This window comes from Quercus robur, chromosome 3 (genome assembly GCF_932294415.1).
Source record: "Quercus robur chromosome 3, dhQueRobu3.1, whole genome shotgun sequence".
In the NCBI taxonomy this organism is placed as follows: domain Eukaryota; kingdom Viridiplantae; phylum Streptophyta; class Magnoliopsida; order Fagales; family Fagaceae; genus Quercus; species Quercus robur.
In genome coordinates this window covers 5,191,791-5,206,032 of record NC_065536.1, presented here as the reverse complement: position 1 = coordinate 5,206,032, position 14,242 = coordinate 5,191,791, and the positions used below count along the sequence as shown (strand labels likewise).

Here is a 14,242-nt window from a genome sequence, read left to right as displayed (position 1 = left end):
ATAATAATAATATGACAAGAATGATCTAATAATGAAACACAAAGTTTCTCAAAATAAATACCTTGAAATTATACATTATAATCTGTGAGCATTAACAATATAATTTCCAAAGCCATAATGTCTAGCATAAGATAAATTATCACAAATCTACCATACTACCAGATAAATCGGTCAGGGGATCCACCCATTCACAACTGGCATAATATTGTCCTCTCTGGTATGCAGACTCTTGGCCCCATGGATAGTAGCCTCACCCATACCCTCAAGGTTTTTCTCTCCCCCCATGGGCAGCAAAGAGAGCGCGTCAAATAGGAGCTCTCTTGCATGTGGTCTCTTGACTCCATGGGCAGCAGTCTCACCTACACATAATCAAGGAACCTCTTCCCCCCATGGACAGCAGGGAACAACGCGTCATTCAAAGTGAAAGGACACTGACCTGGATTTGATTCCGTTGTCACAAAGACTACTGAAACCAAATCGGGTGATCACGGGGAAATCACACATGGCATGGTGTTAAAACCACATAAACTCACAGGTTACCTTACTTTGGAACACATAGTTCATATCCAAGTAGTTTCAGAAAACCTTAAATAATCTAACTTCTACAAAGTTTGTAAGGTTTTCAAACTTCATTCTTGTCAAAAGATTTTCTAACAATTTCTCAAATAATACAAGACAAGATAAGCATCTTTAAATTTTTCAATACACCATAAAATCAATGATTTTCTTATCAAAGATTAAATAAAAGATGTTCATTTTTCCATATCAACAATTCATGCATTTCCCCAAATGCAATACCAAATATGATGCATTTTTCATATATAGTAAGGTCACAACACAATACTTTTAAAAAAACATATATCCATATATATCAGTTTCCAAAATGTGTTTGACTCAAAAACAATATTTATAAAACATGGTTATTTTCCAAAAATACCCATTAAAAAGCTACTTACCTCGCAACCACAAAATCCTAATTCTCCAAGCTCCAAGGGGAGATTACCTAAAACCTAAACAATGTCAAGCAAATCTATCACAATGAGCACAAAGCTTGAAATTGTATCTAACTACAAATTAGGAATTGCCAAGTAAGAACTCAATTAGGCAAGCCTAGTATTCAACCTCACATGTAATGTATTCTACTTCCAAAATTTCTCAAAACACTTTAATTTGCAAGGCATAGAGTCCCATTTATACTCATAAATCTTTCAAGGTGTCATATCTAACATCAAAACCTCCACACTTTACAAGTGCTTCCCACAAGATTTTTATAACATCATCAAGTGACCCATGACACCAAAATCATAATTTTCTCCAAGACAAACAATTTAAATCTTTAACTAGCTCCAAATAATCAATAAAAATTATATTCATCATCTATCACATATTATAACTCAAAACCTCTAAATTTTCACCACAACAAGCCTTAGATAGCCATCATTGTAAAAATCATGAACTCACTCATCAAATACATCCACCAAGACCAAAATCCATACATATAAACACATGAATATCATTTCCAAAACTCTTAAATCACATGAATAACATTATTAAAGCTTGAGTAAAATAACCTCAAACAAGAACATAATACTCATCAAAAAAGACTTGAACCTTTACCTCAAATAAAATGATGAAGATGCTTTGGAGTTCCTAAGTATTTTTCCGGTGATCTTGCCGGAAAAATGATGGTGAGATTGTGTGTTTTGGAGTGGAGGCTGGCAGGTGGGTGTGTGTGTGTTTCAGTAAAACGAAAAGAGAGAATGAAAGAAAGAAAGGAGAGAGCCGGCCAAAAGAGAGAAGAGATGTGGGTGAAATTGAGTGGATGAGAATGATGGGTAGTGGGGTTAGGTGGGGGCACATGTGGTCCACAAAATTCTGACTTACATTTTAAAAAAAAAAAAAATACTCACGGGATGTTACATGGGGTCATGTATTTGTGGTTTACTCCCTAAGGGTGGATTCAAAGGGCCTAAGCCTTGGCGAGGTTCCATGTCATAGAAATTTATAATAAAAAAAAAGTTTAGGTGGTGTGTACATATTTTGTGTGTGATTGTGTTTCTTTAATTTTGTTTGGAGTTTGTATTAGAATTTATGCTTGTTTTATGAAATTTTTGCTTTATATTAACACTGTGATTACTTGGAGTCCAATTGGTTTTAGTTTTGCATTATAATTAATAATTCAAGTAGACATAGTTGCCTTTTGTGCATGTTAGTCATGTCATTTACAATGTGTTGTTTTTTTAGTAATTTTTTTTTTAATTTTTTTTTTATGAACTCTTAGCTTTGTGCTTTATTTGAGATGTGTGAATTCTGGTTCTCAACCAGTAATTGCATCACCAACTCATATTCTATTCCAAGTTGTTCATGAAGGGATCACATTTTTGGCTTGCATGCAAGTTGTGATGCTGCCTTTAATGGCCATTGAGGCATTGAGCTAGATTTTCTAGCCGTATAAACTTTTCAACAAATATTTTCTTTTTGTGTGCATTGAATAAATTAGAGTTCCTTCACCTTCACTTTCAACCATTTGTTTTTAGTTTCCTTGTAGAGTAGCTTATGTACTCTCAAATAATCTTGGAGGTTTGAATGAAGATGTGATAAAGGATAACTTTGTCATTGAATATGAGGTACTTTTATTACATAATCCTTATTGGGTGATTGTTATTTTTGGTGAGATCATTAGAGTTGATCTTTAATAGAATTTATATGTACTTTTGTTGCAAGGAGGAGTTTTATGTCCACACAAGTGTAATCTACGTGGGATTTTCACACCTAAGTTGAATTGGGTTTAGAGTTCAAAAAAATATTGAAGACGTTATCATTCACTAGGTGATGTATTTCTCTTTCGATACATGTTCTGTTTAGATTGAGGTGGTGTTGTTGTTGTATATATCAAAATTACTAACCTAGTAACCTTTGAGTTTATTAATATTACATGTATATCTTTTAAGGGAAACATACATGTATATGAAATCATATATAAGTTGAATATGTACTTTTTATATTATGAATTATCATTGCAAAATAGGTTGCAATTAATTGCTAACCTGTGTGATGCACAAAATAGTTAAATAGAAATTAAAAATATTTATTTTGTTCAAGGCTTAAACAAAACAAAACCCATCTAGAAAATCACTTCACACAATTATACTTTGAACAATCTCTCAAAAGCAATTATACTTTCAATAAATTAACCTCTTTATGTAGATATGGAGAGTGACACCATCTCTGTAATTGGGTCATAACATCCCTAGTGGATGATGGATGATGGGCTAGCTAAATTGAGGGTAAGAAGTGGTGGCCACAAAAGGAGAGGTTTGAAAGACTAAAGACATTGGTTTGAAAGCCAAAGAGAGGAGGTTAGGAGTATGGTTGTGGTAGAGTGACAAGTTATTGAATTAGATCAAGGGTTATCAAAAAAAGGGAGAGGTGGATTGCATTTGAAGTCGAAAGATAAGAGTCAATTTGTTTTTTAGAAAATAGTGGGAGCATCAAAGCTTATGTGGCATACTCTCAGAAGGTCAACTAATAGTCAAAAGGGAGAGGTGGATTGCATTTGAAGTCAAAAGATAAGAGTCAATTTGTTTTTTAGAAAATTGTGAGAGCATCAAAACTTATGTGGCATATCCTTAGAAGGTCAACTAATAGTCAAAAGTTTCGGTTTTAAAGTATATATAGATAATAATCTTTGTTATTAATTCTTCACGATGCTATATATAGCCAAATTAATTTGATAATGGTGTCTCCTATAACTCGAAAATTGAAAGATTACATCTCAAAATTCAAGAGTAATAGCAGTGTGCCCATGTTAGGTGAGTATACCATATGCTAAAATCCTAATAATACAATGGCCTTAGTGCTTAAGTTTACTTTAATGGAGGGAGTAAAACAAAAAATGAAAGTTAATGCGACTAAATCCAAGAAGATTACCTAGAGTAGATATAGCAAGCGAAATATTTTTCCTGCTAAGTTAGTTTATCAAAGAAAAATTTGTCATGAATGTGATCAAATAGGCAACAAGTATTATATATTTTATACATAAGTATAAACATATGTTTATATATATCTATATATATATATATATATATATATATAAAAGGTGGGTTGGAAAGAAGAATAAATTTTCTAATTTAAAAAAAAAATTTAAAAGTAAGCACCTAATAGATAATGTAGTCAAGGACTTGAGGCATTTTATTATTATTATTATTATTATTATTATTTAACAAAATATTTTTCAATACTTCTTTTATGGAGTAATTTTTTCAACATTTAACAACAAATATTGTAGCCATTATCATCTCATTCACTCAACGTGCATTTGTACTAGGTCGTCTCTTTATAGATAATGTACTGGTGGCATATGAGACATTGCATACTAGCATTCTAAGTAGACGGGTAAAAAAGGAGCTCTAGCTTTGAAGCTAGACATCAGCAAGGCCTATGACCAGGTTGAATGGCTCTTTCTACAAGGAATTATGCAGAAAATGGGTTTTTCGGATAGGTGGATAGAAAGAGTGATGAGTTGTGTTACCACATCATCCTTTTCAATTCTAGTCAATGGCAAACCATATGCTAATATTCTTCCCTCTAGGGGGCTCCATCAAGGAGATCCCCTTTCACCATAATTGTTTCTGTTGTGTGCAGAGGGCTTCACTTCCTTATTGGCATAGGTAGAACTAGAAGGCAGAATCAATGGAGTTTCCATCTATAGAAGAGCACCCAAGGTTTCTAATCTCCTATTTGTAGATGATTCTTTGCTATTCTGTCGAGCAACTTAGAATGAAGTGGTAACCATTGCTGAAATCCTTCAAACTTATGCAAATGCATCAGGTCAGAGCATAAACTTGGAGAAATCTTCGGTGTACTTTAGTAACAATACCTCATGTAGGCAAAAGATGAAGATAATAAGGATACTGGGTGTTAAAGAGGTGCTTCATTTTGAAACCTATCTACGGCTACCAGCATTGATTGGGCGGGCTAAATACCATACTTTCTCTTATCTAAAAGATAGGGTATGGAAAAAATTACAAGGCTGGAAGGGCATGTTACTATCTAAGGCTGGTAAAGAAGTTCTCGTCATGGCGGTGGCCCAATCTATCCCCACCTACACAATGAGTTCATTTCAACTCCTTTTGAAGTTATGTGATGAACTAAATGTTTTGTGTGCCAAATTCTTGTGGGGACAAGTAGGGAATGAAAAGAAAATACATTGGAAAAGTTGGGACAAGCTATCGAGCTCAAAGAAAGAGGGTGGAATGAGCTTTCGTGATCTAAGGGCATTTAATCTAACTATGTTAGCTAAGCAGAGATGGTGAATGATACAAGAAACTGACTCTTTGGTGTATTAATGCTTTAAAGCAAGATATTTCTCAAGATCTTCCTTTCTTGATGCTGTTGAGTCACAAAACTGCTCCTTTGTTTGGAGAAGCATAATGGCAGCACTACCTGTCTTGAAATTGGGCTATTGTTAGAGAGTAGGGAATGGATTTTCAATTAAAGCTTTGAGGGATAGATGGATTCCCAATCATCCAACAAACTCCATCATCCATTCGGCCAATAATGGTATGGAAGATCTATTGGTCTTGGATCTTATAGATCAATACTTGCATTGGTGGAGTGATTATATTATGACTTCATTTCAAAGGGAAGATGTTGAAGCGATTTGTAGAATTCCATTAAGCAGGAGGTATGTGGCTGATACCATTGTTTGGATTCACAACAAAAAAGGCAGATTCATAGTCAAATCAGCATACAAGGTCGCAAGGGAGATATTGAGGGGACCAAATTGGGCTGAATGCTCAAGTGGTCGTGCAGGAAAAAGGGATGGGCTGCCTTATGGAAGCTTCATATCCCAAATAAGATCAAGGTGTTCGAATGGAGAGCATGTCATTATATTTTGCCAACACGAATGAACTTAACAAAGCGACAGATTATTACTAAAGATGCTTGTCCAATTTGTACCAGGTGCCCAGAATTGGCCTTGCATGCATTGTGGGACTATGTTGCTGCCCAGGACGTTTGGGTAGGAAGTATAAAGATTATGCAGAAAATCTCTCACGGTCAGGCTGATATACTTCAGCTAATGGAGTATTTAATGGATCAGCTAGCATTAGAGGACTTGGAATTGGTCTTGGTTCAGGCTTGGCTGATATGGAACCAGTGGAATAGAGTGATATGACCCAACCTCTTTAAAAAGGAGAGCAACAGTCTACCTAGAGGTGTTTCAAAATGCACAGAGGCATTTGACAGCAGAACTGATCTTGCAGCCTAGCAGTGAAGCTTGGAAGCCTCCTCCATAGTTGATGTATAAGCTAAATTTTGACGTTGCTCTTTTTCATGGATTTGAATAGGATTGGATTTGGTGCAGTTATATGGAATGGTAGAAGGGAAGTAATGGCTGCCATGTTTGCCAAAGGCCCTGCAGTAAACATCAGCGAAGAAGCTGAGATGTTAGCTTGCAGAAAATCAATTGAATTCGTGATGGATGTTGGGTTTTCAGAACTTGTAATTGAAGGAGACAATGCTAATGTCATACATGCTATCTCATCTCTAGAAGTGAATTAGTCATTGCTCAGGAATATTGTGGATGATATCCAACAGTTTCTCTCTAGGAAACAAGATTGCAAATGTTCTTGCACAGCACCCTAGAAATATATCAGATGATATGTATTGGATAAAGGAGTTACCTCCACTAGCTATGGAAGCTTTGTATCAGGGTGCTATTAATGAATGAAGGTTTTGTTTTCATAAAGGGGGTGGGGGCCTTCCCTTATTTGGAATCTTCATTTTTTTTTTTTTTTAAATGCTCCTACATTTCTATATTTAAGTAGAGACAAAACTAAAGAATAATCCAGTAAAAATATAACTCTAACTCCCACTAAAACATTGCCTAAAAATAAGGGCCACTCTCTTGTATGTTTTCAAATTTCTTTATCCACTTATAAATTAGATTCTCAAAATAAAATTATATATATGTAAAATAAAAACACAATTTTTTTTTTTTTTTTTGGCTACAAAATAGGACCACTAAAACAAAAAGCCTCGTCGCACACACTTGAATATATAACTGTTATGAATTTTATAAGTATATTTTGATTATTTTTAAAGTTTTTCTCTCAACATAGATTATAGAATAATTATTTTAACGTCAATGTATATTTTTTACTCCTATTCTTAAATTTTCAATGTATATATACAACTGAGAATCATTTTGAATATTTATACCAAGCATTCTCATTAATTTATATATACATACATACTGTAGGGGTAAAATTCCCAAAGTCAACAATGGGCCTCCGGCCTTGGGCCTCGCACGGAACCCAACCATGACCAAAAGGGGAAAGGGGACCAAAAGACTTCCAGCCTAATCCTGTTGAGTCCAGCTTATTTAAAAGACATCTGAGGAGGAATGTCTCCTCGGACACACAAATACGGGCCCAATGTGCGCCCCCTCCACAGTGAAGAACCATCCCAAACAAACGTGGGTAGTAGGATGAGCCTCACACAGCAGGAAAAAAGAGGAAAATGTAAGACGTCCAGGGAGAAACCACAACTGTCGCATTAAATGCAAGGAAGCTACTTTTTCAGCCGCATTAATGTGGAGAAGACAGGCGAACAGTGTTACATTGGCCAATGCAACTCACAGAAAGATAAGGTGGATGTCCGATGGGATAGACATTCAAGTGAAGGTCCAGATGATTAACAAGTGTAAGGCTCTTATCAATTTAAGGAGGCTATATAAGAGAAGGAAATCCCTATGAAGAAGGGATCGAAAAATTCAGAGGGAAAAAAGAGAGAGAGAGAGATTAAAGAATTCTGTAATCTTTAATCAGAGCAAGAGGTGCACTTATACGTCTCCTCGGACCGGTATCCTGTGAACATAAATGAAGTATTCTCACGTTCAGACTGTTGCATGGCATACAGCTAATTAACGTTCACTTCGTCCAGCCCTAGTTCTGTAACTCGCTCTCTACAAATTCATTGTCTAGGGTCTTTTGGTCCAGAACTACTTACTTGCTGGGCCTAGGCCCCAAAAACTGACCCTACACATACCTACATACATACATATATATATATATATATATATATTAAGAAGAGCATTATCATACTTATTTTTGTCAATTCATACATGTTATATTCGGTTTTGGAATAATGTTAAATAATTCATTTTGTGCTCAAATAATTATCATCCAACAATGCTACACTCAAGTGAAAAATGGTTTCCAAAACTTTTCGGTGTAAACCATTTTACAATTTTGGAACCAAAAATTTTATGGTCAAACCAAGGACGGACCTAGGATTTCAAGTTGGGGCAGAGATAAGCGAAAATAAAAATAAAAAAAAATTCAAATACACATCCATATAGTATTAAGAAACTTTCAACCAAAAAAAATACACAAAAATCATTGTTTCTTAATAAATTAAGATGCAATCATCTGCCAACAAAAACAAAGACACAAAACACTATTATTTCTTACTACACAAAACACTATTTTTTTTACATTTTTTTTTTTTAAGATTTACATGGGCTGGGTTAATGATCCATGACTTTGGAGGGGGCCTAAGTCTAAATTTTTTATTGAAAATTAAACTACTAAGAAAAAAAAAATTGGGCCCCCACTTGTGTCCGTCCCCCCGGGTCAAACATGCGATATAAGAGAAAATATTTTTACACACTTTGTAACTCAATTTCAAAAAATATGCATCAAAATTCAAATACATGAGTTCATCCAATGCATGATATACCGCCTTTTTGGTACAACCTCTACTATACAAATTATTTCCTCATCCACAATTATGGAATTATTTATGCTCCTTCCATTACTGATTTTTTATATTTTTATTGAAAAATAATGAGTCAACTAGTCAAGGTACCATTTCAAAAAAAAAATAAAAAAATAAAAAATCAAAATCAAAATCAAAATCAAAACAAACATCTGGTGTTGAGCAATGGAGCGATGCCACTAGGCCTCTGCCTCTTGAAAGCTGCTTTGGATTGAAATCCGGGTCATCTGGCTAGCTACTGCATTATGTAATTACTTTCACATCATTTTTATTTTTTTAAAGCTATTAACGTTTTTTTATTTTTTTTATTTTATTGATCCAATCATTAATACCAAAAGTTAACTTTTTAATTTTTGATTTAAACCATTAAAAAAGTATAGCATAGTAGCATAGTGCAATATTGCCACTAGTTACAACGTGCGTTTTAACTCTCAATCCGTGCGTTTTTAGGTTTCTTTCATTTTTGGGTTACAAGTTACAACGACGGTACACTTAGCAAAGTGTACTTTTTCGTACACTCTTATAAAAAAAAAAAAAAAAAATTGGTTAAAACTTAGAAGTTTGCTGTTTTCTGTTAATGTTGTTGGCAAACTCTGTTGTACATGAAGCGAACCTTTCCTGTTTCTTCCTATGAATTTTATCAAAGTGAGTCCTTTTTCGTCAACCATAAAAAAATTAACTTTGTATGAAAAACTCACTCTAAAACCAACAATAAACCTCTCAATCCTAGAGACCCACTTGCCCAAATGCCAAAATCTCAAGCTTTTCAACCAAATACTCTCCCAGATGATCCTCACTGGGTTCATCGGAGACACCTTTGCTGCCAGCAGAATCCTCAAGTTCTCTACTGACTCACCCTTTATCCACATTCATCAATCCTTCCAAATCTTCAACCACATTGAGAACCCAAATGGGTTCATTTGGAACACCATGATGAGAGCTTACGTACAAAGAAACTATCCTGAAAAGGCTATCTTTTTGTACAAATTGATGGTGGATAACAATGTGGGTGGTAGTGATAATTACACACACCCAATTCTAATTCAAGCTTGTACTATCCGGTTATCAGATTTTGAAGGGAAACAGATGCACAACCATGTTTTGAAATTGGGTTTTGATTCAGATGTTTATGTTCAGAACACATTGATTAACATGTATGCAGTTTGTGGGAGTATGGGTGATGCGCGCCAGTTGTTTGATGAAAGTCCTGTTTTGGATTCGGTTTCATGGAATTCGATTTTGGCAGGGTATGTTCAGATAGGGGATGTGGAGAATGCCAAGTGTATTTGTGAGTTGATGCCAGAAAGGAATACGATTGCTTCAAATTCTATGATTGTGTTGTTGGGAAGGACAGGTCATGTCGTTGAGGCTTGTCAGTTATTTAATGAGATGCCTGAGAAAGATATGGTATCGTGGAGTGCATTGATTTCTTGTTATGAGCAAAATGAAATGTATGAGGAGGCTTTGGTTATGTTTATGCAAATGAAAACTAATGGAATTATGGTTGATGAGGTTGTGGTGGTTAGTGTTTTGTCTGCGTGTGCGCATTTGTTAGCTGTCAACATAGGAAAAATGATCCATGGCTTGGTTGTCAAAATTGGAATTGAATCTTATGTTAACCTTCAAAATGCTTTTATTCACTTGTACTCAACTTGTGGTGACATAATGGCAGCTGAAAAACTATTCAATGCAGGCTGCCAATTGGACCAGATATCCTGGAACTCCATGATCTCTGGGTACTTGAAATGCGGATCAGTTGAAATTGCTAAGAAATTATTTGATTCCATGCCTAGTAAGGATATTGTGTCTTGGAGTGCAATGATATCAGGGTATGCTCAGCATGACCATTTCTCAGAGACTTTGGCACTGTTCCAGGAAATGCAGCTTGAGGGAATTAGGCCTGATGAGACCACTTTGGTTAGTGTAATATCAGCTTGCACTCACCTGGCTGCCCTTGACTTAGGTAAATGGATTCATGCTTATATAAAGAAGAATGGTCTAAAGGTTAACATCATTTTGGGTACAACCCTTATAGACATGTACATGAAATGTGGGTGTGTGGAAAATGCATTGGAAGTTTTTCATGGCATGGAGGAAAGGGGGGTTTCTACTTGGAATGCTCTCATTCTTGGTTTGGCAATAAATGGTTTAGTGGATAAGTCACTAGACACTTTCTTTGACATGAAGAAATGTGGTGTAGTGCCCAATGAGATAACATTTATGGGAGTTCTTGGGGCTTGTCGACACATGGGCTTAGTTGATGAGGGGCGTCGCCACTTCAATTCAATGATTCAAGAACATCAGATAGAACCCAATGTTAAGCACTATGGATGCATGGTTGATCTTCTAGGACGTGCAGGAATGCTCAAAGAAGCAGAGGAAATCCTTGAGAGTATGCCTATGGCACCGGATGTTGCTACCTGGGGTGCCTTGCTTGGAGCTTGCAAGAAACATGGTGAGAATGAAATGGGGGAGAGAGTAGGAAGAAAGCTCATTGAGCTTCAACCTGACCATGATGGTTTCCATGTGCTATTGTCCAATATATATGCTTCAAAAGGTCACTGGGATGATGTTCTTCAAGTTAGGGGGACGATGATACAGCATAGGGTGGTGAAGACCCCAGGGTGTAGCATGATTGAAGCAAATGGAGTAGTCCATGAATTTCTAGCAGGAGATAAGACACATCCTTTAATAAATGAGATTGAGGATAAGTTGGATGAAATGAATAAGAAATTGAAAATGGAAGGTTATGTACCAGATACAAATGAGGTTTCCCTTGACATTGATCAAGAAGAGAAGGAAACCTCTCTGTTTAGGCATAGTGAGAAGCTTGCAATTGCCTTTGGGCTTATTGTTATCATTCCACCAACACCAATAAGGATTATAAAGAATTTGCGAATATGTAATGATTGTCATTCAGCAGCTAAATTCATCTCTAGAGCTTTTGATCGTGAAATTGTAGTGAGGGATCGGAACCGCTTTCACCACTTTAAGCAGGGTTCTTGTTCATGTATGGACTATTGGTAGCAATATATTATACATAAGCTGATCGACTTCAATGTTATCTTGTTGCTGAGATTGTTCCTTAAGAGCTTGTCTAGTTACGAGTTATGGCTATACCAAACATTTTGCTTCACAGTGCTTGATGGCTTTACAGTTCCAAGATGCATGCTACTGAAGCACTAAGAAATAATACTTCAGTGGCAACTACTGATACAACGCCTCCCTCATGAGACTTGAAGGAAGGCTGCACTTATGCCTTGTAGGGCTATCTTTGAGGTTAAGACCTACCATGAGACTTGGATGATGGTAAGGCCCTTAATTATGCCCTATAAAAATGATTACTTGGGAGAGAGAGGGGGGGGGGGGGGGAAGTGGTGTTAAAAACCTATCAATGCTATAATTTTCTGATAAGAAAAACTTTTATTTGTGGTCCTAATGCTACAAATAGACCATTGCTGGATTCATTCATTATGGCAATGGAAGTCAAAGAGATGGTTGATATACCTTATTGTATTTTGAAGGTGCTAATGACATTTCATCCCATTGCGTGTTACACCTATCAGCTTAAACAAAACAATTTTTTTCTGTTTTTCATTTTTTTTTTTTTTAGATAGTGGTTGTGGTTTCAATTGGTTTTGCTGAAACTGGTTTTGCTGAAACTGGTTGTGGGAAGGCTTTAGTATGGGTTTAAGGTGATGGTTTGTGTTTTTGTGTTCAGTTTGTTTTGGATTGGTTTGAGTTCTTTCTTCTTCTTCTTCTTCTTCTTCTTTTTTTTTTTTTTTTTTAAGTTCTTTCTCTTTATTTATATGATGTGGTATTGATCTAGTTTGGTTTGGCTAAAAATGGTTCTGGGAAGATTTAGTTGTGGTTTCTGCTATGAGTAAACTCGACACTCTCTGCCTAGTGATTTTAAGATCAGAAAAATCAATCTTCTCATTTTCGTAATTTATTTATCATTGCAGTGGAACTTTGCTGTAGTTTTTAGCTTTCATTTATGAGAGTTGATCAATCAGTTTAAATTTTAAACTCACTTATCAAATAACCCATTTGGACGATCTATGGGTCATGAGTTATGGGTTGGGTCAAACCCAGGCTATTTTCTAACAGTTGTGTACCACGAGAGTGAGACAGAATATATATACGGGCATAGGGGAAGTATGGACAATTACACTTCATTACTGAGTTCCTGTATATGTGTATTTTAGTTTAAAATTTTGGTTTTATCTTTATACAGGTTTAAAAGTTGAAGTCCTATTTATGTAAAACCACAACTAACGTCAGATGCAAGGACATGTCATGCCAAATTGCCAATGTGATGGCTGGAATACGAAATGATCCTGGGAACCATGCAATTTCAACTGCCTCCTGGCATTATATCAATTGATCTGACTTCAAATCATGGGACGGTAAATATCCTCACTAACAAGATACTCATGTTTTCATTGTGATACTTGCAGTATTCTGTGTTGTAAACATGCCTGTTCATGTACTATTTCTAGAGGAAAGAGATGGTACCGCTGTCATTGTTGTATGTTATGTGAGTCATGAGGTCACTCGTCTAGAAAATCAGCACTGCTGCTTAGATGACTAGCTAGATTTCTGATAAATGATATTGGCTGTTTGCAGCCATAAAATTCATATTTTGTTTTCAATGAATGAAGGTTTTTTTTTTTTTTTTGGGATACGTCTATGAATGAAGATTTGTATTAAACAGAAACAAGATATATACAGGTCAACTATGTATTACAGAACTCTAAAACCCAGTAGCAGCAATGATCTGCAGAGCCAAAGATGCATGTTGTATGCTTTTTCTCTTATTGGAAATTGATTATGTATCATTGGTGCGTTTCTGCAGACCTGCTCGTGACCAGCCGGGTGGAGTTAGATCGCCTTCATTTATTTTAGTTGGGGTTAGAACGCCTTCGTGTATTTCCAACAGTTCAAGCGTCCTTTAGAATTATTAGTGTTGCGCTCTCTGGCTTGCAAATAGATAAACTGGATCTGAAGAATCTACCTACAAAGGTTTTTGAGCTCTCACAAATGTAGGGGAATTTGAAGGTCATGATTTAAAATTGACACATCAAGATCAATTTTAAGTTGTTTTTTTTAGCAAGATAGTAGTTGCCATGTATAGAATGTTGTGGTGGCATTGTAATTTCGAGCAATAACTTCATTTATGATTGAGTTGTTAAGCTAGCATTTGGTGGTTAGGAAAGATTTAAACTTTGAGATGTATTTTTTTTGTACTATGAAAGTGATATGAAGAGAAAATTAAAGGAGCTGAATGCAACTATACATGGTCTTCGAAAGCTTGGGGTCTGTGCAGTCTCTTTGTTTAAGTGAGAGTTTTTGTGCAGTCTCTTTGTTGCCATTGTTTTTGCCAAACAGGAAGATGGGCTATCTTGCCATATCCCTGACAGTTCTGCACTTCTGTGAACTTCCTCTGAATCTCAGT

The 14,242-nt window shown here is 35.7% G+C and overlaps 1 protein-coding gene and 1 long non-coding RNA gene across 2 annotated transcripts; one reads left to right on the top strand and one right to left on the bottom strand.

Moving 5' to 3' along the window:
- Positions 1-919: 919 nt before the first annotated feature.
- Positions 920-1,774, bottom strand: LOC126716799 (uncharacterized). Its single transcript, XR_007652289.1, has 2 exons — positions 1,618-1,774; positions 920-1,010 (listed from the first exon to the last, which is right to left on the bottom strand). It is a non-coding gene; the product is annotated as an uncharacterized LOC126716799 (long non-coding RNA).
- Positions 1,775-9,286: 7,512 nt separating this feature from the next.
- On the top strand, positions 9,287-13,425 carry LOC126716798 (pentatricopeptide repeat-containing protein At3g62890-like). Its single transcript, XM_050417787.1, has 2 exons — positions 9,287-12,093; positions 13,022-13,425. Exon 1 carries the CDS (start codon positions 9,415-9,417, stop codon positions 11,809-11,811), a length of 2,397 nt encoding a protein of 798 aa, XP_050273744.1. The 5' UTR covers positions 9,287-9,414; the 3' UTR covers positions 11,812-12,093; positions 13,022-13,425.
- The last annotated feature ends 817 nt before the right edge of the window (positions 13,426-14,242 follow it).